General features: G+C 38.7%; 2 protein-coding genes across 7 annotated transcripts; one reads left to right on the top strand and one right to left on the bottom strand.

Annotated features, from left to right (window-relative positions):
* Positions 1-2,200: 2,200 nt before the first annotated feature.
* ezh1 (enhancer of zeste 1 polycomb repressive complex 2 subunit) lies at positions 2,201-16,189 on the bottom strand. Of its 5 annotated transcripts, XM_017429484.3 has the most exons (21): positions 16,120-16,189; positions 15,705-15,804; positions 13,822-13,999; positions 13,203-13,322; positions 12,950-13,072; positions 12,023-12,140; positions 11,592-11,813; positions 10,870-10,972; positions 10,421-10,584; positions 9,396-9,487; positions 9,128-9,290; positions 7,946-8,130; positions 6,642-6,733; positions 6,500-6,528; positions 6,289-6,414; positions 3,984-4,162; positions 3,793-3,888; positions 3,609-3,690; positions 3,440-3,520; positions 3,274-3,358; positions 2,201-3,116 (listed from the first exon to the last, which is right to left on the bottom strand). In XM_017429484.3, exons 3-21 carry the CDS (start codon positions 13,996-13,998, stop codon positions 3,056-3,058), a joined length of 2,298 nt encoding a protein of 765 aa, XP_017284973.1. In that variant the 5' UTR covers position 13,999; positions 15,705-15,804; positions 16,120-16,189; the 3' UTR covers positions 2,201-3,055. The 5 variants fall into 5 exon arrangements, with proteins under 5 accessions (XP_017284973.1, XP_017284974.1, XP_017284975.1 ...); XM_017429485.3 differs by lacking the exon at positions 16,120-16,189 and having other exon boundaries at positions 15,705-15,877; XM_017429486.3 differs by lacking the exons at positions 15,705-15,804; positions 16,120-16,189 and adding an exon at positions 15,474-15,698 and having other exon boundaries at positions 3,232-3,358.
* Positions 16,190-19,950: 3,761 nt separating this feature from the next.
* Positions 19,951-25,040, top strand: ramp2 (receptor (G protein-coupled) activity modifying protein 2). 2 transcript variants are annotated; one of them, XM_017429441.3, is made up of 6 exons: positions 19,951-20,103; positions 20,668-20,733; positions 20,819-20,848; positions 22,866-22,895; positions 23,051-23,228; positions 23,309-25,040. In XM_017429441.3, exons 1-6 carry the CDS (start codon positions 20,019-20,021, stop codon positions 23,556-23,558), a joined length of 639 nt encoding a protein of 212 aa, XP_017284930.1. In that variant the 5' UTR covers positions 19,951-20,018; the 3' UTR covers positions 23,559-25,040. The 2 variants fall into 2 exon arrangements, with proteins under 2 accessions (XP_017284930.1, XP_017284931.1); XM_017429442.3 differs by lacking the exon at positions 20,819-20,848.
* Positions 25,041-26,076: the final 1,036 nt, after the last annotated feature.

Genomic DNA, 26,076 nt, shown 5'->3' with positions numbered 1-26,076 from the left:
TTATCACTAAAGGATCTTAGCTGACCAAAATGTCATTGCTGCTGCTGCTTGGTTAGCTGCTTTTATTTAAAAAAGACAAATTCTGGCTATAGTCCAAAAAAATTCATTTACTGGCAAGATAAAACGTGTTTTTACCATCTTAAGCATAGAGCTATCATCAGTCACTGCAGCTCTTCTGGACACTATAAAAACTATTGTGTTTGTGAAGAAAAAGTTTAAAAATCAACACATTTGCAACATTTTAGCTATGCATATGTAGAGCATGAGTGCACTTTGCAGGAACATGCAATAATATGAGCTTCTTCCAGTCACTAATAATATTAATGTTTTTATTTCATTTGCTAATGTATAATAGCAAATAGGATGTAATGATTGTACAATGTGATTCTGTGAATAGTCTGTTGAATGACCTTTTCTTCTAGGGTTTATACACAAACAGGGAGTGTTTTGAATGTAAATTCTTTGACTCTATAATGTCTGAACAGATTCTAGATGCTCTGATGGTTTTACTGTAGACTGCATAGTGCAGAAAGAACCGTTCATGATAGCTTTTTAGATCGCTCAGGATAAAGAAAGCACAGAACTTGCTCTCTGTAGTACTAATACACCTCCTGAACATTGTTGGTTTTCTTCCATTACAGATGGGCAGGACTGTGCAACATTGTACAGTGAAAGAATGTACAGTAGATTTAAAAAAAAATAAAAATGCAGTTACTGTAAAGACACGACTTGCTAATAATGTATCAATCTGTACAGATTTCAAAACTGGCATTAACAGGATATATTTTTGGAAATGTGATGTAATGAGACGATTGACGATGAAAGGTGAGCGAACAGAGTGAAGCTGCTGGTTTGTGACACAAAGAATCATTTGTGTGTGTTTTTTTAACACAGACAATCACCACAGAAAATTAATTTGAACAAACATGGATCAGATGTGCTTTGCTGCCTGTTAGCAAACAACAAAAAAAAATCAACATAAATTTCAATGTGTTTATTTCACTGAATGTGTTGAACTGTAAACATTTAGCATAGCAGTGTCACATTATTGCATCTCACATAATTCATATGTGGTCCCTGGAGTGTGTCTCTGTGTGACTGACTGGATGTTTGTGCATTCACAGTTTGCTCACCAAGATGCAACATAATGAATATAAATGTGCACTTATGCCAGTTATTCAACCCACTTATTGTAGTGCACAGACACTTATGAGGATTGGTGTTATTCAGTGAAGGATGTGGCCAGTAGAGGGAGGTAGTCAGCTGGAGATCAGCTTTGACTGGATATCGGTTTACTTTTAACATGGGATTAATTGACAGATGCTGAGTGGAGTTAAAACTTTGATTTATATACCAGAAACCTGAAAGTGCAACCTTTTGGGTGTAATTCTTTTCTGTGCTCTACAGAATCTACTAGTAATGCATTCACAAAAAATCCTGTCATCAGTGATACATATGAGACCAAACGGAAAGGCACCAGAGTGAGCAGCAGGCATGTTAGACCAGCTCAGACCACTCTGCACACCGAACAACAACTGTCTGAAACAACAACTAAAAACAAACAACACAGTTGCAGTTTTTAAACATTTTAGTTTTCTGTTTGTTTTGTAATAATTTCACTGTAAATGACCATTACTGTGTAAAGCAACTCAAATCCAAACTGTCATCTGAATAAATGAAGCTTGAAGGAAATTGTGTTTTAGCAGGTGCTTTAATCAGCCACAGTTAAAGGTATGAGCTGTGATGGCATGAAGACTGGCATAAAAAAAATCCTTAAAGACACAAAAGCCACACAATTTTTTGCTCACATCAATGGTTAACCCGTCTTGAAATTAAAAGTTTGCAAGCAAAAGTTGTGAACGTCTGCCAGTCTCCACAAGCATTATTTATCTATGGAAACAGCTAAAATGACTAAAAACAGGTCAACAGTGGAGACGTCCATGAAAAGAGTCCTTGAAAATGAAGTGGTCCAACAACTTTGATGTATTGGTATGTATTTATGCTCATATTAGTTAAGTATGCAAATAAAAGTACATTTTTTATAGTGAGTTTGTACCTGCATTTCAAAATTGCATATCTGTAAAACTTAAAGTCAACTCTTTAAACTGCACCATTTGATATAGTTCAGAGTAACATTTTTTATGTTTTATTTCATAGTTTGCAGTAAGTACCTTTACGACAAAAATAAAGACAGCTTTTATTTTGTATAAAGTTAAACCTTTATTTTTTATGGGAATACACTGTACATAGCGTTAAACTTCATTTTTGTTCAGCTCCACAAGAAAGACCTTATTTGAAAGTAGTTGGCTTTTATAAACGAACAAGAGTGGATGACAGGTTACACATGACTGCGACTTAAATATTTTGTCAAACACTGACAGCTTTGCTTTTACTATCATTATAATCTTGAAACGAACACTTTAAACGACCTCTGGTAATCAACAAAATTTCACATGCAAAATTATGTAGCGTTTCAGTGAGGAACCATTTGGCACTTTTTCATTTTTTTAGGAAGACACTTAATCTGTGACTAATTTATTTGCTATTTGTTTACAGGTGTGATCATATTCACACAACGCTAAATGTTTAATGCATATACATTGCTCTTAGTACCAATAAAAGGATAATGTAAAAAGAAAAGATGAGCGGGATCTCTTCTTTGTCATCTACGAGTTACATTCAGTCAGTCGGTTTCTCATCTAGTTGCCTTTTTTTCTTGTAAATTGATGTCAATGCACATGGAGTTTTTGTTTAACAACATTGATAAGGTAGTGTTGCTAGCTGCTGGAAAGAATCACAGAAAAACAAACCAGGCTGTTGAACCTGAACATCATTTTTTCTGAGGATCAGCCAGAGCATAACATCATCTACAATATTGAATATGTGCACAGGAGGAGCATCCGACTGAAGCTAATGAAGCAGCTAACATGTTTAATTGATGGTTTGCCAAAAGACAGCTCATGCATTTCACTGATCAACATTATGTATGCTTTAAAAGCTTGCATAACGTACAGAGATGTGGAACAAAAGCCAGTCTATAAGTACAGCAGCGAAGCTAAGTCAAGTCCACCTCCCTCTCTATTCCCACATACTTGAGGGCGTCGGCTTGGCTGTATCTGCGGGGAAGAAACAAATTCGGTTAAAAAGTTAGTTTTAACACATTTATAACAACCTAAAATTAAGCGAGTCGCACTATATAGAGGCCTTGTTTTTCTTTCTTCTTATCTTTACTTTTAAGCTGATGGAGAGTCACAAAAAGGCCCGTGACTCTACCTGTAGTCAAAGAAGAGCTCTTCTCCTTGCAGGATAGCTCGCTTGGCAAAGATTCCAATACGGTGATCTCCGTTAACCATCACAACTGAAATAGCAATAAAACATAAAGTTCAGCCAACAGAGGTTTCTAAATTCTGGTTTCGCTCAGCAGATGAAACCGACTCACCTTTAGCGTAGCAGTTGGGATTGACTGAATGATTCGCAAAACGGATTTTGTTCCCCTTTCGAGTGGCATCTACTACAAAGTCTACAGAGATAGATTCGGGATTTTTAACACACTGTATTTGCGTGTTTGACTCATCACAGTACAGTAAGAAACTAGAGGTAAAACTTGCCATTGTTCAAGTTGAAAAGAAAACTAGACATGTATTTGTCATAGATCCTTCCACGTCGGTCTGCCTCATCTTGGGAGATCAGCTGCTCGTAAAAAGAAAAAAAAACAACAGAATTTTGTATGCATAATAAAAGCCTGTGAATGACACATCTGAAATAAAATCCGACTTAAATGCATGGACTTGCCTCTCCGCAGTATTCCGAGATGAATTCATTCTTTTGAACAGGCTCTTTGATGAATGTTCCCCACCCAGCAACATCTGATGGAGCCAATAATAAGTGCTGAAAGAGAAACCAGATGTAAAGGATCACATACCACTAACTTTCACTATGTCAGGAGTAAAGTTTTTCCTGAAATGTCAAGTTGCTCTCTGAACCTTTTTTAGGCCCCTCTGAATGCCGCAGTTCTTGCAGGACACCACTTTGCTGTCCCAGTGGTCTGCGGCGCCGCAGGTCATGCAGAGATCTGGGTCACACTCTCGCACAGCCAGGTAGCAGGGACACTGTTTGGTGTTGCACTGAGTCTTACATCGGCAGCCCGGGAAGCGGTTCTGGCCTGGAAAACATTCAGACACGAGGAAGACAGCACACAATGCTCATGAGCGAACTGTGCGCAGCAGTACAAAAATATACAGAGTTGGGGAAAAGTATTCGCTCCAATAACAGATTTCTTCTGTTTATGCTTTTTGCACTTTTCAAAACATCAAACAAATGTTCATATTGAACAAAAATAACCTGACTAAATACAAAATGCAGTTTTTTTTATAATGATTTTATATTAAGGAAAAAAGGTACCCAAACCACTCTAGCCCTGTGTGGAAAAAAAGTAATTGCTCCTAAACCTAATAACTGGTTGTGCCTCTCTTGGCAGCAACAACTGCAGTAACTGGCCATGAGTCGTTCACATGGCTGCGGAGGAATGCTGCTGCTGCGCTTCAGGTCATTGCCCTGTTGCAGAAACCAGGTGCGAATGGGCTTAAGGTCACAAACTGATGACTGTAAATTCATTTTCTGGATTTTCTGGTAGAGAATGGTTCCATCAATTACCACACGCAACGCAGCCCCAGACCATCACACTCCCACCACTGTGTTTGACTGCCAGCTTGATGTTCTTTTTCTGAAATGCAGTGGTAGTTTTACCCCAGATGTAACGGGACACACTGTCCAAAAAGTTTCACTTTCGTTTCATCAGGCCACAGAATATTTTTCCAAAAGTCTTGTTTTGGAAAATGTGAGACGGGCCTTTGTGTTCTTGGTCAGTCGTGGTTTTGGCCTTGAAACTCTTCCATGAAGTCTATTTTGGCCCTTTGTTTCTTTCTTATTCAGTTCAGGACATTGTTTTGGGGTTTTTTGGGACTTCCTGGATGAGTTGCCGATGCCCTCTTGGAGTAATTTTGGTCAGCTGGCCACACCTGGGAAGGTTCACCACTGTTTTCTCGGTTCTATTTCAGTAATTTATTGATTTTCACATCTGGGCTGTAATCAGGGCTGGGTGTGGCTGGTGAAACTGAACTCAGCTTTCCAAAAATTTGATTAATTTTAGTTATTTTTTAGCTTAATGAGGGGGGCAATTACTTTCTCACATACGGCCAGGCTGGTTTGAATAGTTTTTATCCCTTAATAAATCAAATCATCATTTGAAAAATGCATTTTGTATTTATTCAGGTTATCTTTGTCTAATATTAAAATTTGTTTCCTGATCTGATCTAAGTGTGACAAAAAAGCCAAATCAACATCAATCTGTATAGAGGCAAATACCTTTTTTACAACACTGTAATGTGCCTTTTGACTCAGAAGAGCTCAGTATATTGATATGAAGCTGCAGTAAGTAGGAGAGCGATGCTGAGAGATCCATCAGGAAGAGACCTCTGCTGGCAGATATGCTGAAATACAATGTTTAAGAGTGTAACATAACACCCACTGGGCAGATGAACAGAAGGCTCGATCAAGAATGAGCAAAATGTCTTTCCAGAAGTGTCTACTTAGAGAAAATTGTCTACAACAAGGAGGTCCAGACACAGTTTTTCCTTTCTGTGATGTTTTTTAAAGAACCCCAGTCATAACCTCTACGGGCTTATGTGTCTGTATCATTAAGCTTTTTTAAGCTGGAACGGTTTGACTCATACTGATGATGCTGTATATCAGCCACAGAGCCTGTGACATCCCTTTGATTTCTCTCCAAGCCTTTAAAGCATACACACATGTCGAAATGGGGGCTGCTTCCTGTTTGGCCTGGGTTCTCCTCTGCTACGGGAAAAGGCAGGGATAATGAGGAGGAGGAGGAGGGGAGGGAAGGTGACTGGACCACAACATGAGAACAAATGAGGCAAATCTTTGTTTCAAAACAAGAGAGAAATATTTACTTCATGTTATCCCTCTTTCTGAATTGATAGCTCTCCAGAGTGCAAAATTAAAAAACAAAAAACAAATTCTCCAGTCAGTTCTGGTTTTGGGAAAAATACCTCATTTTAGATGCAGCTTTGTGATAAACAGACAACCACCTATTTCCACTAGAGGACAATTTCTCCCCTGACCGCTGCCGAAACATATTACAGTCTGCAGCTCTGTTCCACTGCGACCCAGAGAAAAATGTCTCTATGACCTGGAGCTATTATTTGTGTGAGGAAAAGAGCGTTTTTGGTGAAATTTGTGACAGGTGAAACAACTGAAGGTGACACTTACACTCGTGCTCACACTGGCAGAACTTCTCACAAAAATTCTGGGTCATCACACAAGGACAGGAGCTGTCGCAGGGGTGGTCGGGGTGGTCACATGGCTGATAGTTGTACACCTGATTGGATGAGTTATCTGGAGCAACACAGGACAAATCCCTCAGAACAACATTGAAAGCTAGGTTGTATGATAAAGATCATGCTTTTGTAAATTAATGTACCTTTCTTTAGCTGAATTTTTGCCCATAATCTGAAACATCAAACACAATAAATAGGTTTATTTAGTTTTGTCATAAGTCCTTAAACTTACATTGATGTTTGAAATAATAGGTAACACAATAAAAACAATAGGCAGGATCTTGCCTGTGTTTCCTTTTCTTCTTTTGGGGTGAGATGCCTCCATCTTCCAAAGGAACGCGGTGAATCAGAGCCTCTTTGACGGCAAACTCATACACCTGAAACAACAAAAACAGCGTTATTCACACAAATTCGTGTTGTACATCTACAACAACAACAACCTTGTCCTCACTTCAGTTAAATTGTGCAAAATTGTGCAAGCTGTGTAAGCCAAAAGAAAGAAAAAAATGTCACAAAACATCCTGCCTTACTCCATCTTCTTCTTTCAAAACTACAACAAGCAGGCCAGACACAAAACTGTATCAGTGTACACACACACTGATACACCTCCGGTTGCCAAAACCCAGATTTGGCCTCTTCCTTAAGACACAAACATAATGATGCAGCTGGCTTCTGCATTTTCACTAAGCAGTGAGCAAGTTTCTGTGAATATCTGCAGAGCTACGACAGTTCAGAAAATACTACTTACAGGAGAAATAAAGAAAGAATGTGTCTGAAAAGGACCATTGTTGCTACATATGTTGAAATATTACACCACAAATGCTAACAACCTTTTATCCGTATTTAAGGTTACAACATCTCTAAGACCACCCTTATTGGGACTTTCTGAGAACTTGCATCATGAGTAATTATAAGAAATGTGGCATCTGGTAAAGAGGTTATGCTGCAACACGCTGTCCTCTCTTCAGTCAACCCAAAAACCCACACCATAAAACCACAAGCTCGACATGCATGTGTTATTACACTGACGCAAGCAAAACATCAAATCAGCAACACAAAAATGTTGTCTCCTATGTTTAAAAGGACTATGCATCATTTTAAGAGTGTCTCCACAGAGTTCCTGTTTACTATTAAACAACACATATTTATTGACATATAACAGGCAATATAATTGCTAGTGTGCTTCCTCAAAAAAAAAAATCTCATTGTTTATAAAAGATTTTTTTTGTTTTAGTCACAGCCACATTTTGTGTGTTCATTCCCGCCTGCCACTGAAAGGTGTGAAACAACGTTTTTGCCCATGTTTGCATGTCTGTTTCCTAAAAAATCTCACAAACCCCTGGACAAAATTGAATGAAACTTGCAAAAAGTCACCAGTGGATCTACATCTACAACTGATCAACTTTTGAAGTAAACTCAAGATGCTGCCACAGTCAGCTGACCTTAAATAACAGAAATGTCTATAACTAAGTCAAGATTACACATATTGATGTAAAATGTGGTGCAGCAGTAGCTGAAACTGATTCCCAGTACATAATCTAAGCTCTAATCGACCATCCAACCATCACTATCACCACCACCACCTTTACCTGCTTGCAGTTCTTGGTACCGATGAGGCGAGCAATGGAGCAGAAGTTGTTGAAGTACGTGCCGTGCAGAACCCTGAACAGTGACTCCTCTGCCCCACTCCACTGGACCACATAGCATGCCTGCTGCTCCCCGTCATCCTCCCCTGGACGCAGCTTGGTGGGAGTCTGGCAGCGTGAATTCCCCTCTGATTTGCATCAAAACAAAACACACACACACACACACAAACACGCAAAGATTGTTCAATGTTTTTAGCAGTTTTTGGCAGCCAAAATGTACATACTGCTATTTATATAAACCCCTATTCGTATATCTATAAACACACAGAGGGAATCATGAATTTTGATTTTACATTTTTGAACCTTCAAAACGGATGGCTGTTTTAAAGGCAGGAGGCTGAATGTTGCTTGGCAACAGGCTGAATGGAGCACTGCGGTGGCCACACGCTCCAGCTTTTTATGCTCTTCAATAATCTGCTCACCAATCTGTTTTTCCACATTGTCACAACACATGTGAGAAAGTCTGCTGAGTCATTGGCTGATCACCAGTAATTTCCAACACGGACTTTCAGCAAGGAATTAATAGCAACCTGAGAGGTCTGCTGTGAATAGGAGGAAAATGAGGAGCCACAGGATTTTTTTTTCCTTCTTTTCGCCCTCCACATAAAGATGTCTGTAGAAATTATGGAAAGACGGGAAAAAAAGGCAGGAAGACGGTGTTTATGAAGCGGCTGAATCATGCAGAAATAATGGTTGGTTTGTTATGTTTGGCAAGAAAACAGCTGATTTTGGGAGACGATGTAAGAAGAGAAAGCTAAAAGAAAGCAGGATGTGACTTGAAAGCTGTCATCTGCAGCCATATTCTTCCTTTTTAGAAAGTGCCTCCTGTTAGGTCAGACAGCACTGCAGAATGGAGGAGTTAAGGAGAGGTTACAGCAAATGAAGCATCTATTCACTGACTCAGAGTATCATAAACATACAGTATATTAAAATGTAAGGCCTTTCGCCCATGATGCCAATGTTTTATTTTAATGATCATCTTAAGCTGAGAAAGGAGAAAGATGTAACTGTTTTGGTTAAACATTGAAAATAATATTAAGCACAACTGGGTTTAATTGAGTTGGCTTTTGTTTTCCTGCTTTTAACAGCAGAACAAACCCATCAGCTGTGAGATTAATGTCTTACCTGAAGAGGAGGTGGTCTCATGGTCACTGTCGCCCTCCTTGCCCTCCTCAGCAGACCCAGCTGGTCCAGCACAGCCAGAACTGGTGGGCCGCTGCTGCCTACGTCGCCTTCGAGATCGCTGTGACCGCAGCGCGTTCTGATCCAAAAACTCTTTAGCTCCTTTCTTCACAGACAGTTTAGTGATGGGAAACATGAGAAACATTAAAACATAAAAGAGTCCTGCAGAGACAGAAGGCATTGATTTGTTGCGTCGTTGCAGATATCATACCTGTAACAGGAAACAGTCGTCACCACATGGTTCGGTCTCCATGCGGATCTCCTTACTCTTCCTCTTGTAAACATTTGGTGTAGCATGAAAAGCTTCATTACCAAAGAAAACATATTCTCACAACCTGGTGAACATTCCAAATGTCCATTTTAAACACCTAATGCACTACAATAGGGGTCTGCAACTTTTGAGTTTAAAAGAGCCAATTTTACCATCTTTCACAATAAAGTTTGTATAAATCCATAAAACGTACATGACCCTTAAAAGGTTACTTAATTAATTTAAGTTCTACTCTATACATTAAAAACTACAGTTTATGTTGCATTGTACTCTACTGTATATACTTCTACAAAGAAAATAACACTATGCAGACCTATATGAGTCCATATCTTTGGAAACTTTTGGTATTAGTTTAGTATTTTTATACTTTTTTAAATATTCAACTTTATTTACAAATATTTTCCAAACAGTATTACACAGATCTTTTCAAGTCCTTCAAAATATTGTTCTCTTTAAAATCAGCTTAACTGTGCATGCTCTATTTTTGTCTTCTTATGCTACTTTTAGCTTTTACCTAGCATTCTGCTACTTTTAGCTAACTATTGGCTATTTTAATGATCCTTCTGCTACTTTCGGCTGTTAGCTACCACTGCTTCTTTTAGCTTTTAACTAGATGTTTTGCTCATTTTAGCTAGTGCTCTGCTTCTGTTAGTTTTAACAGATCAGTTTAACTTTTTCACCAAATTTCAGCAGTCATTCAGCATTTATTTGTAGCCTAAAAAGATCTGATGTTTAAGCAGAAATTGATTTTTTTTCCTTCAGAACAATTTACCAGATTAACTGCTAAATTACCTATTAATATTGTCGATTTAAAAAAGCTTTGTTATGTTTGGTCAAAGTTACAAGGAGCTACTGCAGAGGGGCTGAAGAGCCACAGGTTGCAGACCCCTACGCTACATAAAGACATTTATTTTGTGCAATAATCCTGATGTATTCTCAAAAGAAAAACAAGAGTAAGTTATTACGATGAAGGAAACAGTCGTATTTGAAGCAACGTCTGCAGAAGAGTGTGTGGAACGAGTGTAGCGACTGCTCTCTCTGCACAGACTTTGCAAAAGGTCCATCTAGGTTGGGGGTGCAGAGGGGGGGCAGCTTCACTGGGCCTGGAGGCTCCAGTAGATCCTTGTACCTGTGGAGGATGTGAAGAAAAAACACTTTGTTATGTCACTTCTTCAGGGAACGCCATTCATATGCTTATTGGAGTGTGTGATGGCGTTGGGCAAAGATGTTTCTTTCTGAGTTTCTGAGCTCTTTCAGATGCTGATGCAACTACCCCTTTGACTCAAAGAGCCTGAGAGGAAGCCGCCATTATTGCTTTACCCCCTGACTGCCTAGGTCTCCATGGTGAACTCTAAGCAACAGCCTAATCAGCATGGTGTACATAGATCTCTCAATTGACAGCACTTTTTCTTACTTTTCCTTTAGCTCCTCCGTGGTGCCTTTGTAAGGAAACATTGAGGCGATGGCTGTGAAAATCTTATCGCTGGGGATCCTCTTGCTGCTGGACAGATCCCTCACTTTTGTAGACACGGAACAAAGATTGTTACACAAATAAACAGAATTTGTCCACACATCAGGTTTTGATACAGATTCACAAATAAAGGTTATGCAATATGCTGATTTAAACATTTTGCAACAGCTTGTTTTCCCCCCAATTCTCAAGGCCACTCAGACTTCTGAAAACACCTTTCTGTGAAAATGAGAGAAACATGGAGTTTTCAGCCTTTTGTGACTTTATTTAATTGGAAAGAGACTGATTGGCTCTCTTAAACCTAAAGGTTGCAGACTCCTGCATGTGTTTGAGATGCGATGGCTGAATGATGGCGTGTATTCATTTCACTATCACTAAGTGTTGGCAAAGTTTGGATATTGTTTACTTTCCCGTAAATCCAAGCGCAGGGGGCCGCTAGGTTTTCTAATTAAAGCCAGGTCATATCAGTGTCATGGACAAACAAGTTCCCTCAAACACGGTGACCTCACACAGAAACAAGGGCAGCTTTAACGCAACAATGCCAGCTCAAGAGCTGTTGTGGCGCTGCGACCTTGTGGCAGCTGCACAGTGTCATAAGAGAAACAGAGCATGCCTTGTTCACACTAAAGAACTCTGAACCCAGAGAGGCACAAGTGAAAACTCACCCTCAACAGTGCTTCTCTTCTTCCTCCTGGTTAATGTTCCAGCTCTGTTCTCATCTGAACCCTCGGCCGAGCTCCTCCTCATCATCCTCTCTTCCTCTTTCTTCCCTGTAACCTCCACCAAAGCTGCTGCTGCCTCCTCCTCTTCCTCATCTTCATGGTCAGAATACTGGCTCAAGGCGTCCACTAGTTCCTTAAAGATCTCATCGCTGATGAAGCCCCCCTCTGGGACACAATCAGCATGTCAGAAACTAAAAACTGTTGAAACTTATTTCTTAAATATCTCTAACATTCTAAAGAATAAGAACTGTTACTCCTGTAATATTCACTCAAAGACCTGAAAACTATAGTCTAAACATATATTTTTTTGTAGAAACAAAATGTAATGTATATCAGATTGGCTGAAGTGAATATTTAGGATTTTTGGCACATACCTCTGTCACCATGGACACCATCGTAGTTGTCTATGAGCTCCTCCAGGAAGGCCTCATCCTGCTCAAGCACCTCGTCTCCCATGTAAGGAATATTGTGGAGGAACGTCTCATCCTCCACCTAGAACACAAAACCACATGTAAATTCACTTACGGCATTGTCTGGGGCTGAATCTAACCCTGAAACCTCTAAAGATGGTGGGCCCAGATTCTGAATTAAATAAACACAGACCTGTACGTATTAAACATTTGGCAGAATGCTTGCATGGTCCCGTTTGTAGATATTTAATAGTAACTATAAACCACACATACTAAAACATGAAAAACCCAAACCAAATTGAGTTGCAGGAATGTTCTTTTTTCTTCAAAGTGTAAGCTTGGGAAGATGAAAACTTAAAAAATTAAACACCTAGCATTCCGTAAAGGATTTCATGTCACCGGCCATCTTAATGCCAAAGGTTTAGACAAAGATCATCTTATGATGACAGAGGATGGATTTAGGGCCATTTTGGTTACAACTATGAAAATATTGCAATGCACAATCTCATGCAATATTGGAAGATGTCCCACTCAGAGTATGTTTTGTGAAGATTTTTGTCAAAATCTGTAAAACTGACTGAGTTTTGGACATTTTTGTGCTGGCTAATGTTGATTAGCTGTGATAGTTGTGTTGAACTGGACTGGCTCCAAAAGATAAGCAGTTAAAGATGTACATCCAACGAATATGTTCTGCAAGTTTCATTAGGACTCATTCTGTGGTTCATCAGATTGACAACAGGCAGACACATGCGTGCACAAACACAGAGACATGAGTAAAAACATCACTGCACATCTTTGACTTTCAGAGGTGGGCAAAATGAAATAAACAAAGTGTGCTCTAAGGTTGTTATGACTGTCACTGCATCATCTACAATGTGCTTTCTATCATACCATGAAGTTGTGCTGCAGAGGTGACCACGAGTACATGAAGGGGATCCCTGCCACCGTTGACAGAGGTTTCATGGCAACGGCTTGAGATTTGAACCCTGGGAAACCAAACTCCACCGAACACATCTGAAAGAGAAGCAGAGGTGGTCTGAGGTTAACATCCTCTGCATTACCAAGCTGTTTTCTAACATCATAACCCTCCACCTGCAACCTGCTTGTTTGTTTTTTGTTGTTTTGTTTTTTTTACAGAAAGCACCTTTTTATTGGCTCCACTTGAGGCTGAAACAGGGATGGTCTGAATCCTCAGATTGGACCACTCTGCGTTCAGGAGGTTTGTCTGCTGCTCAATCTTTTGCCTGTTGGACATGAACAGGGTCTAAAAACAAACAAAAATGTCACAAAAACAGCCACAACACACGCCCGGCAAAATGTTTTCCCAGCATGCATAGTTATTAAAAGGCACTCATTGCAACCTATGAAATCAAACATAAAAAAATGTTATCCTGAACTGTATCAGAGGGGACAGTTTGAAAGAGTTTAATTCAGTAATTTAACATGCAACTCTGAAATGTGGATATGCACTCAATGCAAACAAAGCACTTTTATCTGAACACTCTGTCGGACTTCTCTATCTCAGACGGCTCTTCCATGAACATTATCATTATTAACCTAATTTCAGTCATTTCAGCTGTTTCCATTTGTAATCAAATGCATGTGATAGCTGATATCTGGTCACAAATTTTACTTACAAATGTTTAATTTACGGTAAGAAAAATCGCATGGATTTAGTTTCTTACTTTCTGAATTTATTTTTGACTGGTCTTCATGCCGTTGCAACGAGTACCTTTAATCCATCAGTGAAAGACTTGACCCACCTTGACCTCATCGACCTTTTTAAGGCGTTTTAATTGGCGAAGGCGCATGTACTCAGACTTCACCCGCCTTCTCCATTCCAGGAGGCTGCGGGACAGTGTGAAGATGGGGGGTCTGGGAGTTGGTGGGGGGTCGCCGGACCCAGGGGCAGGGGCCGCCGCTGCTGTTTCTTCCATCATTCTTTAAAAGAAACAAACATGACAAGCAAGACAACCTTCACTTTAGAATGTTGTATCACTTTAATATTAGATTATTTTGCTTATTTAGGACTGGTTTCATCTACTCTCTTAAGAAGTTAAACGCCTAGCCTTTCTTGACAGACATTTTAACAAAGATCATCTTATGATGAGAAGAAATGGAGTGATAACCAGTTTAGTCAAACCATGTAAATAACAAAACAAGATTCCATGCAGCCACTTAGCGCTTGATGTATAGCCATTTTTGTGTTGGCTAAGCTTGAATTTCTGCGGTGGCCATCTTAAATTGGATTGAGTCCAAAGGTTAATGACTTGTAGAAGTACATCCACTGATTACTTTCTGAGAGTTTCACCAAAAAATCTGTCCAGTGATTGTTGAGATATTTTGTTAGCATGCAGGATTGACACCAACAGTTAATGGCAAAGTTTTGAGTAAAGCTGTTGCACAATCTACAGTGCTCAGAGTATGGGTTGGGAATAGCTACTACCATTCCAAGTTTCAGCTCAATATTTATAAAACTAGCTGAAATATAGCCATTTTTGTGTTACCTAAGGTCAGTTAGCTGTAGCTGCCATCTTGGATGGGATTGACTCCAAAAGTTAATCAGTTGTAGATGTACACCCAATGATTACTCCCTAATATTTTCATTAAAGACAGTCTACTGGTTCATTAAATATTTTGCCTACAGACAAGCGGATGCACGCACTGGCAATAACACTATCACTATTTCTAAGTGGTTCTTGTGAATTAGTTTTAGTGCAATATGTGTGGCCTGCAGTCAACTTTAATTAGCACTTATTTGACTTCAGGGTAGCTGATAGTATTTCACAAGCTCCTCTTTTTAGAAAAAAAAAAATCCCACGTCCCTATTTACCCCGAACAAAAGCACATTTGAAACAGCGCCCCCTTCTGCTGGCAAAACAAAACTGACACCAAGCGAAGAAAACAAGCTCTTTCCGCGGATGTTTTTAGGTTGTCGAAGTCTTCCTGCTCTTGTTTTTTTTTTTTTTTTTTCCCGTGAGGTGTGGCTCGTAAAAGCGGCGGACAAACAAACTGTGAAATGTGTGCCTATTAACAAATAATGGCTGAATTTAACAGCACATTGCACAGAAGTGGGCGTGCCCCAGCGAAGCAGAAAAGTGCGTAGTACAGTTTTTCTGGGTTTTCTAATCGTCTCGGACAACATTCGCTACGAGGTTTGTGCCAGAATGTGATAAAAAATTAGCACAAATCAGAACCGAACTCTGAACATTAGAACAGTGCATTTGAAAAATAAATAAATAAATTTAAATATCCTAGCCAACCCAGCGCTTGAGCCTCAGATATGAAGTGCTCCACGTCCTGCAGCGACACGGCGCCCATTTAAACGCAGAAGACTTTAAAAACGTGCACAGCGAGCCCCTTCGTGACGGCGAGCACGTCCACGGCCACTCCAAGTGTCGCAGTTATTAAATACCTTCAAATCCACGTCCCGCTTGTTGCGACAGAATTAGCCCGCAATGCGATCAAGTCCCTTTTTCTTTTTTCTTTTGGACCCAGAACAATTTAAGGCCGTCTCTGCTGTGGATATGACGCAGAGATCGTCTCCACGCGAGGGGATGTCAGAGAAATCCCCACGTTATCCACGGGCATGGTGCTGCTGGAGGCTTGTTGTTGTAGCTCGCCTACCGAATAGCTGCGCACTTACTTGGCTCGGAGGAACCAACCCGAGCAGGAGGGTGACGTCTTTAGTGTGATGCAGCCTTTCCGAGCAGACACGAGCGAGGATTTACGCGTACCCGTGCGTCCTGGGAATAAAAAGCAGCGTGGAGCAACCACAGAACAGCCATTAGCCTCACACACAGGAACTGATTATAACTGTGTTACAGTCATCTGCATGCGCCTCTGTCGGCCTAAGGGTTGTCACATCGCTGCTCCAAATAAGCCTTTAAGAAACACCCAGACAGCCATGTGCTGTATTACAGAAATGAAGACGTTTCAAGCATAAATGCTTACAGAAAATAAAAAAATAACCCATGTTTGTTCAGAATGCCAATCAATTTGGTGAAGAAGTCGCTGAATTTGCATAAAAAGGATAAAGTAATAAATGTAAAGCAGCTTACATTTCCCTAACATTCCAGCGGACTTCTGTCTGATGGAAACCAGCTCTTAGCTGCTGTTCAGCTTTCCTCCTGCAGGGGGAGCCCAACATTTTTTACCCTTTGTTTTGACCAGAAAAAGACAGAACTGAATGCTCACATCACTAAAGATGTCACCTTCAAGTATTAATTTAAAATACACGGTTTGAAGATTCTCAATTGATATATTTGGGATATGTAAACATGGCAGCTTGAATACTGGCTGCCTATAAATCAGAATTGTTTAAAATATCTTTTGAAGGTTTACCCAATAATCCATATAATGTCCATAACACTCCATATTTTATATAAAAATAGTTTTCATCAGCATTTACGCTATTGTTTCCCTGTTTTTTGTTATTGTTTTTAAAAATTTCACACATTTTTTTACACACTAACTACTTTTGCACACTTTGTGCAGTTTTAGTCCTACGTTCAGCTCATTCCAGAGATGGGTGCAATGACTTTTGATTTTTGCAACTTTTATGTATTTAACTTTATTTACATCTAATAGAAATACAATCTTCAGTTCCACCAAACACATTGTTTTCTTTCAGATCTGCTTCATCATTGCTCTATATTTGTCTCCTTATGATACTTTTACAGTACGTTTGAACTACTTTTCTGCTAATTTTAGATTCTATCTTGCATTTTGCTTCTGGGCAGCCTTTGCTAAACCTTTATTACTTTTAGCTAGCTTGTTGGTAATTTTAGATTTGAACTAGCTTTTTATTTTACTAATTTACTTTTGGCTTTTAGCTAGTGTTCTGCTTCCTTCAGCTTTAACAACTTAGTTTCTGATTCTTCAGCAAATTTCAGCAGTCATTTAGCAGTCAGCATTCAAGCTGATTGTCCACAGAAAAATTCAATTTCTCTAGAGTTAGTTAGTGTGCATATTTGCTTTATCTTCAATACTGCTTTTAAAACATATTTTCATTTTTCCCTGAAAGTTTAATCTGTATCAACATCTATGTAACCTTCCTGAAAGCTATAATTCTGTTTTTGTTTCCAGCCTCAGGAACATTTTAATAAAATTTGAAAAGGATCTGGTCTTATAATAACTTCTACATTTAACACAATCTGTCAAATTTAAAGGGGAAGGCTCCAGAGGTCATTATACTGTTTGAGTGTGGGGAAACTACATGCACATCCAGTTAAAACAAACCACCTGTAAACTGTCTGATCAGAGGAACAGATGTTTAACGTTAACCCTAACTGATCTGCTAAATTGACCTGATTCGACCCTGAATGCTATTTGAACTGTTTCACCAAAACTAACTGCTGATTTTCTGGGAAAAGATCAAAAGAAGACTTGGTTGGAGATTGTTTTGACTCTTTAATACCTGCTTTTTATCACCCGCCACTGAAGGGTGATAATGTTTATGATGATGTCTGTGTGTGTTTGTCTGTTAGCAAAATATCTCATGAACCACTGGGCAGATTTTAATGGAACTTTCAGGAAGTAATTATTGGATATAGAACTGATTACCTTTTGGAGTCAAAACAAACAAGGTGGTCACCACAGCTTGACAAAACACAAAAATTGTCATACTTAGGTCAATTTACCTAAATAAATACTCTGAGTGTGACTTCTCGCATACATTTTAAATTATGTTTAAGTTAAGGTTTGATCAAATGGCTATAACTCTGTTAATTATCAATATAAGCTAATCTTAGTTTAAAACTCTAGCATGAAAGATGATACGCAGTTCTTCTAGGAATGCTAGGCCTTTAATTTTTCTCTGAATTAGGTTGACATTTGGCTGTTTTATGCAAGAAAGAGCAGGAAAGATTGTGTGAGCTGGCCTGAAATGATCCCGTCAGCGCTGCTGGCTGTGAGTTTCTGCCCATTCTGTCCACCAAAAGTTCAAATGTGTCTCTTGCTGATGCTACGTGTAATGTCAGATCAGTTGTTGCCAGGCTACAGAACAATCTCTGGAGACTTTGACCACATCTCCGTCTCTGCAACATTTAAATTGCTATCGTTCCTTTATATTTTCTTGAAGAATATTTAATACAACAATATAACCTCCCTGTTGGGGATGATTCTGTTTACTCTAGCAGACATCAACTCTTAGACTATTCTGCTGAAATGTCTTGTGTTTCAGATATTAAAAGTAAGATGTCTTTTTGTATATGCATACCAGTTTGTGTGCTTATTTGCTTCCCACTGACACTTAACAAACGGGTTTTAAGGGTACCATTAAAGAGTGTTTTATACAAATAAATGTTTTTAAATTCCTAAAAGAAGGAAGGCTACTTTACTTTACCTTTTGGCAATTTAAAGTAGTGATTTTAGTACAATTTTATTTGTTTTGTAGAACTCATTCAGGAGTTTTTTCTCAGATATAAATAACATTTTAATGTTAAGAATTATAATAAAAACACACACAAAATGATCCTTCTTTGACACACAAGATGGCACTGTTCAACTATTTTTTTTACAGAGTGACACAACTTGTGCCCTTTGCAAGCATTTGATTAAGATAAGAAAACTCAACACAAAGCCAAATCAACTTAATTCATTTATTTTGATTTTTCATGGTTATTATGTTACATTTTCTGCTCTCTCGTCTCTGCTGTTCATATCACACAATCTTGAATATTTATCATGCATTCAGAGAGCAAAAGTATCTGTTTGAGCTGGATGTTTGGCACGCCACCAGCCCACCTTGCGAACACAAACAAACACACAGCTTGGAGAACGGGGCTGTTAGCAGGAAGTTTTTAGCTCTGTTTTTGTGTAAACTCCTGGTGTTGATGCTGGCGCCTGTTGAGACGACTCATTTCTTCAGATTTGTTACAAGGTAAATTCTCAGTGACAAAAGCTTTGAAATAAGAAACTAATAAAACGGGCAATTTTGAAGTTATTTAAAATAATAACCACCCAATTAATTAAACAACATGTGAAACAAGTTTTCTGCTTTTCATCATAAACAAATCTATGTCTCTGTTTAACCACCCTCATATAGCAAGTCGGATATTTAGCTGCTCTTTGGTTGGATTTTATTTATTTATTGTCTTTTAAATAAAACTGAGCTCCAGAGGTCAAGTGAAATAAAATGTGGGAGCAATTTTGGCAAAAGCTGAAAAACTACCTGGCTTTTTTCCAAACCCAGCAGCTGAGAAAGAGCACTCATCCTTCCCTGACAGGAACAAGCCCTTCAGTTTAAGACTGGGTGTCCTTACTTAATATGACGTTAAACCATAGGCGGTGGGAAAAAGGGGTGTTTGTCCTCAGCGCGGATGATATATACCACAGTACAGACTGAAAAAGTGCATTCCTTACATAAGTCAAACGCTGTAAATCTTACTGTGCAGCAACAAAGTCAGCAACCCCAAATCTAATCAAATGTGTTGCCAAAAAAAAAAAAACAAACAAAAATTTTTTTTTCAAATTTGATTTAAAGGTCTGACACATATATTTGGATTTTTTTTAAACACATGAAAGGAAACTTTAAAATGGCATCATCATCTCTGCACATGCCTCATAAAACCAAGTTCCTACTGAAGTTTAACATGCAAATATTTCCAAACACCAAACCTGATGTTTGAGAATGACTCACGTAGTTTAAGAAACCACTGCTGTGGGAATTTATTCCTAAAATCAAATCATTGTAGTGATAAAATCAGAGGCAAAGCAAGAAGAAAGAAGGAGAAAGGAAATGGAGAATAAAAATTTTTGGAACTTCACAATTTCTGCTTAAAAAAAATATAAAAAAGAAAAGTGATGATGATGTTTAACCAACATCAGTTCTTACATTAGCAGAGGATCACCCCACTCGGTGAATCCGCCCATACTAGGAAATAAGGCTTTCCTGTTGTTTTTTTAGAGCCTTCCTGTGGAAAAGGTTGAGATTTCTAATCTCTACCCAACTCTGAAGATGAACACAGCTTTGCTAGGAAAAATGACACTCACCAAATTCTCTTTTGTGTTTTCTGGGGGTTTAGCAGCTCTTCTTATTTGGGGTGAGTGGATGATTTTCATTGTTAATTAATTTATACTTTTGAAGACATGTCTTTTTTGTTGCTCTTTGGTTCACCTCTTAAAAAGGAACTGAGATACTTTTATAAAGAAGCAAAGCATGATTTAGTTTATTCATATGGTTTGATTAGCTAAATTGTTCATTTAAATGAGCCTGAGGCAGCAGATTTATTTTAAAAATATGAATTTAGTGTTTTTTGTGGGAATATTAGCATTAAGCTTTTTGTTATTTTTAAAAACTAACGTCCTATTACTTTTCGCTGCCTAGATTAGATGTTTCACTTTTGTGTAAGGGGAATTCTTGTAGTTAATTTTAAATGTCCTTGAATAAATTAGGACTTCTTTAAAGAAAGGGGAGACAAAGAGAGGATGCACTGACCTCATAAGTCCCCACAGCTTTACCAGAGTTATTTCCTCTTCATCTTCTACATTCACAGCTCTGGAAAATCCCGTGAACAGGATTGTTATTGTAAAAGTAGTTCAGTTTAATGAAGTGTTTCCTTTAATTAAAATTGTAGTTTTTTTAAAAATAATTTTTCTCATTCCAGGATGCTCAACAGTGACTTGTCTGGTTAATGACCAGGTAACAGTGCAGCCGGTTACAATAACTGCAGGTATTTTAAAGACTGTATGAAGAAAATCAAAAAATCTCATGCATGACCAGCAAAACTTTACTAACACAAAATCTCTTCTATACAGGCAACCATTCAGTAGATGAAATGATTATGAGTGAGTTTCAGCTTTTTTTTTGTCACCCATATTCATCTTTGCCAGTGTTTGTGTGCATTTATTGAAATTTGCCAAAAGTAATCATTAAATGTTCATCTACGACTCATTCACTAATCAACCATGGCTATATCTCAGTCAAGTTTTACAAATATTGAGCTAAACTTTAATGTGGCAGTAGCCGAGAGTCGTTCACAACACTGAGCGTGACGTCCGGTGATACTGTGTGAGGTGGTGATGAATGTTTTTGTCAAGGTTTGCCCAACGCTGTCATTTCTCAATATAAAATGATATTAGTCTAAAACTCTGGCATGAAAAGTGTCGGGCGATATGCATTCCTTGAACGAATGCGAGGTATTTATTGTTTCTAATTGTTTACTGCATCATTGTGTGGCTCTTTTATTCAATCTTAAATAATTTAGCAGAAAGGATGAAGATTATGTAGACTTTAGATGCTGTATGGTTTTAGATAATGTGTTCACGGGGGGTGGGGGTGGGGGGATGTTTTCTTCTTTAAACTGTTTTGTTTAGCCTGTCCTGGAACGAACAAACCCAGAAAACAGAGCTCAGGGATTCTGTCTTCTGCCAGGAGATCTCCTTGGTTGTACTGTCATATGAATCCAAGATAAACTCTTGGGGAGGTCTCTACCAGAGACGGGTCAACAGCCGTAGATATGAGGCCCGTAAAAGGTTTGGGGTTAAAGGTTAAATGAAACCTCATTATGAACAGCCCCCACCTGGCTCCACTTACTGACTTTGTTCGTCATTCACCCCACGCAACGTCAGCGATCAACGCATGAACTCTGAGTTGTGAAACAACTGGATCTTGGAGCAGCGCCCCTTTCACTGTTCCTCATCCTGTGCCTTCGCTTTTCTTTCTTTCTTTTTTTTTATTTCCCTTACTGTCCCCCCACCCCTTTCCCCTGCCAACGCCCCCAACTCTGAGCTCCTCCTCTGCTGAAAAGACACATTTCCTGATGTCATTACTAAATCAAAATGCTGCTCAGCAAACAGATGTTGTATGTATAAGGCTTCACATGCAGATTCTGTAGCATAAAACTCAGGGAGAAAACTGAAACACCCCGTTTTGAACTTTTTAAAAAAGATTTCAGAAACTACCCAACAGATTTACCACAATTATGATATAAAAAGAAGATAGATTTGTCATATTTTCCCTGAAAATTTGATGGTTTTCTTTTTTTTTACTTGTTTCAAGTTTTCTCAAATTAACCCAAATATGAAATCGTGGCTGTTGTAGCACACCCTGCCGAGTCATGATTACATCCACCCCAAAACGCTAAGCCCTAAATGTTTACTTATGTTTCCTATTTGGCAGAGGCAGCCCAAAAGGCAAATAAATCACATGCTGTGAGCTGGCCAGGCCTACGACTGTGAGAAACTGAGACTAAAAAGCAGAACAAGAGTTAAAGAGTAAAGGGTTTTCAGATGTGAGTCCAGCCCCAGCTTGGGTGTGCTCCTTTTATTTGGGAGAATAGAGAGAACAATCTTTGTTGCCTCCACCCCTTTAAAAAAAAGGAAGAAAAACTTGAAGAAACGTGAGTTGGAGAGAGGAAGAGCTGCTGCCAAGGCGCAGGGCCATCAGACAGATCTTCGAAGAACATCTGGTAACCGCGGGTAACATTACTTGGACATCTGTTAACCGAAGATAACCCTGCCGGGTTTCCTGTTATGCCTTGCTGTACACAGTCTGGGAGCTTCATCACTTGGGGAAATCGCACCTTTATTCATTTTTTTCTGACATGAAGGGAGCTGCTGGTTTCATTGGGGTATTCCTCTCTTTTCTCTCTGGTGAGTGTGTGGTCTCTCCTCTACAGCTAAAAATGGCTGCCTTACAGTTGTGCTAGAGATGTAAAACAGATTCACTGGGCTAAATTTTTTTTTTAAATAAACCAAATCTCACAGTATGTAGGTTTGAACTGAATCAGACTGAGTGTACAGCAGGTTTGAGACATACTTTTAATGTTTTTTAACTTGAAACTGTATTTTTTCTCTCATTTAGACGTCCTTGGAGACACTGCTGTGGCATCTGGTAGGTGACATATTTCACATTTCATTCTTATCATTCTGTAATAACTAAGACTTTTAAAATGTATACATTGGAACTAATTTCAACAGTTTTTTTGCCAATATGAGATTTTCAGAACATCTTTGTTTCTAATCTTTTTTTAACTTTAATTCTTGCAGCCTGTGGGAATAATTCTCGTAACTGTCCAAGCTTTTGCGAGTTTTGTGATCATACATTTAAGAGAACGTCGATGGATTGCCTCTCCTTACTGGTCAACTACTACTGTTTGCTTAAATTTAAAGAGGACATGGCACAACTAAACAACACAGACTGGTGTATCTGGGATAAAGTGAACAGGTAATTAAACCAGATTTTCAGTTTATTAAATAAATACGTTCTAATATGACGCTCACTTGTCATGTTCTCGTTGTATGCAGTTTGTACAGCAACTTAAGCGAATGCACAGAGGAAATATCTGACTGTCTTGTGATCCCGTGGCCCAACCCATTCATAGAGGAGACCTTTGTGAACATCCATTCAGAGTTTTTCCAGGATTGCTCCACAGAAGAGTTCAGTGACCCACTGCCGCCCATCATCTTTGCCCTGGTGATCACTCCCATCGCCCTTATACCAGTGATGGTGAGCCTGGTGGTGCTGAAGACCAAAAATGGCGATGGCACCCCTTAAAATGAAACCACTGCCATGAGGACATCCATTCTAGGACTGCTGCTATCCTTTATCTGTCAGACAACCTTCCTGGTGTCTGTGTGTCTCTGACAAGCTTACATTTACTTTACAACTCAAAAGGATTTAAACATTTTGATCAGCCACAATTGAGCCATGTTTAGAAACAGTACCTGTTTATAGTTAAGGCATTTTTACAGATTAACCCAATATCTATGTACTGTGCAATAGTCAGAGCATCTCATTTACTGTATGAAAAAAAAAAGATTTTGTTAGTAATCGTCTTACTGGAAAAATGACTAATGACTGAATCAGTTTGCACCTGGTATTTTAAAAATAGAGCTTTATTTGTACTGGAAAAAATGTATTCAGGGTTATTTGTGCTGACAAAGGATCCACAACTCGCAAAAGTTAAGTTAAAGGGACTGTTAGGTGACACTCCTCATGATATGTAATCATTCTACTTTTACATGTAGTCATTGCAAAGTATGAAGTCAAACATAAAAAGGTTTTCTTGAACTTTCTTGAACTCCAGTAAGTCCCCAGATGTATTGAATGCAATTCTGTATTTAGTACTCAGTGTAAACATCACACCAAAAACCACATGCAAGCTCGAGTCAAATGGCTGACATATTAGTCTGTGCAGGTAAACAAATATGGTAAATTTAAAGTTTGACCTATTTTTAGACCTATGTTTCCATAGGTAAACAAACACACATGATAGCTGGCATCTGGTTCAAAACTTTGCTTACAAATTATTTTATTTAAGGTCACTAATCATCAATATGAGAAAATTATTGTGCAGATTTTCTTTTTTTTGTCTTGTCTTCATGACTTTGCAATGAGTAACTTTAACAAACAAGATATTTTTCATTAGAACTGTCTGACTTTGTAGATGAATTTATTTTATTCCCTAACTCTGATCCATCTCCAGTGTGATATTTATGTTTAAACATGGAAACGAGTCAGGCAACAATGTGTGGATAAAGTTATGTGAGTGTATGGGGGGTTTGGGGTCAAAGGTTACAGCACAAAGGGCAGAATGAATGGGTGTGACAGGAGAAGTACATCCTGGTATTGTTCTTCTTTTTTTTTTTTTAACCGTGTCTTTAAATTCTTCCTCCTGTCTAAATACAAACTGTTGATTGATGGTGAATTAACTAATGAAGAGTTTATCTCCATCCAGACCAAATATGTTTAATTTGTCTTGGCAAAGTAGTGATTAATGACAAGAAGATGTTTCTTTGCTTGCAACATGATAGCTTGGTTATGTGATGTTAAGTTTTGCATGACGATAAAGCCACAACAAAGTGCTTTCAGATTTGGAAGAAAAATGTGTATTTATATACCTTCATGTAGCTCTGTTATTGTCAGGAACTAATGGACTTTGCAGTCTGAAAGAATAATTCATGTCTGTTCCCACACCATGTTTGTGCACGTGTTGATCTATTTTTTTAAACTATTAAACCTGCATTGTAGACCTAATTATTGTTGATTCTTGTTTGTTCTCATCTGTTTCAGTATGAAAGTCGCAGTTGAAGTTTAGCTCAAGTTTTTGGGGATATATTAACAGAGTCACTGCATCATTCTGCTGAAAGTACCCTTTCACCTTTGTCAGGATTTGATTAAACACTCCTGTCCCCTGAGTGTAGAACAGATGGCTGAGTGTGTGTCTTTTTTCCTTCCTCAGGTAGTGTTTCAATGTATCTTCAGTGAGCAGTATATTGTGGTGCAGTTTCTATGCTGTGCGAGTCCTGATGTAGAGAAGGAAGCAGTGACAGCAGTCATGTATCACACCCTCATCTGGCAAACACACACACACACCAGTGCATGACTGCGTGTGTGTCTGTGTGAGCTGGACTGGGTGGGAAAGTGTGTTTGGTGACCTTTCTTCCTCTCTAGATATCGGGTCATCCTCACCTCCGCCCGTTTCTGATCTCATCCAAGTTTGTGTTCGTCCCTGCTGTTACGGCAAATCAGACGCCATTTCTGACGCAATTGTGCAAAATGTGATAGTACAAACAGTATTAACTTTAACGCACTCCAGTGCTCCAATGCAGTCGTATGACAGGCACCTATTGTGTCTTCAAAACCTGCAAACGTGTCTCTAGATTTGTTGGGGCCTGCGTAGGAGCACTGGAGTGCACGGCGACTCTGACTGTCTGTCTGTTAGCAAAATATCTCTTGAATCACTAAATGGATTTTGATGAACATTTCAGAAAGTCATCTTTAGAGAAACATCTAAAACTACCTAGCTTACCATTTGGAGTCTCTTTGACACCACAATTACATAAAATCGGCTACAACTGAGTTGTTTTTGAACATACTGATCTAAACCTTTGTGTGATAGTAGCTGTCAGACATACTGTGACTGCTAACAGATCCCTTAGGTTTTTGTATGAAATATTCCTATAAACTTTTGAGAATAACGCCTGTTAGCAAAACATCTTGAAAATGACTTCAAAGATTTTAATGAAACTCTCAGAAAGTAATCAATGCATGCACATCTACAACTGATTAA

The sequence above is a fragment of the Kryptolebias marmoratus genome, linkage group LG12 (genome assembly GCF_001649575.2).
Source record: "Kryptolebias marmoratus isolate JLee-2015 linkage group LG12, ASM164957v2, whole genome shotgun sequence".
Taxonomy (NCBI): Eukaryota; Metazoa; Chordata; class Actinopteri; order Cyprinodontiformes; family Rivulidae; genus Kryptolebias; species Kryptolebias marmoratus.
This window is presented reverse-complemented; position numbering and strand designations above follow the sequence as displayed.

Excerpts from the sequence above, each read along its gene's own strand:
- ezh1 (XM_017429484.3), bottom strand. The coding sequence starts at position 13,998 with ATGATGGAAGAAACAGCAGCGGCGGCCCCTGCCCCTGGGTCCGGCGAC. Across the intron at positions 9,488-10,420 it reads ATACGACTGTTTCCTTCATC|CTTTTCATGCTACACCAAAT; the intron begins GTAATAACTTAC and ends TTGGTAATGAAG. Across the intron at positions 6,734-7,945 it reads GTACCAAGAACTGCAAGCAG|GTGTATGAGTTTGCCGTCAA; the intron begins GTAAAGGTGGTG and ends TTGTTGTTTCAG.
- ramp2 (XM_017429441.3), top strand. The coding sequence starts at position 20,019 with ATGAACACAGCTTTGCTAGGAAAAATGACACTCACCAAATTCTCTTTT. Across the intron at positions 20,104-20,667 it reads AGCAGCTCTTCTTATTTGGG|GATGCTCAACAGTGACTTGT; the intron begins GTGAGTGGATGA and ends TTCTCATTCCAG. Across the intron at positions 20,734-20,818 it reads GCCGGTTACAATAACTGCAG|GCAACCATTCAGTAGATGAA; the intron begins GTATTTTAAAGA and ends TCTTCTATACAG.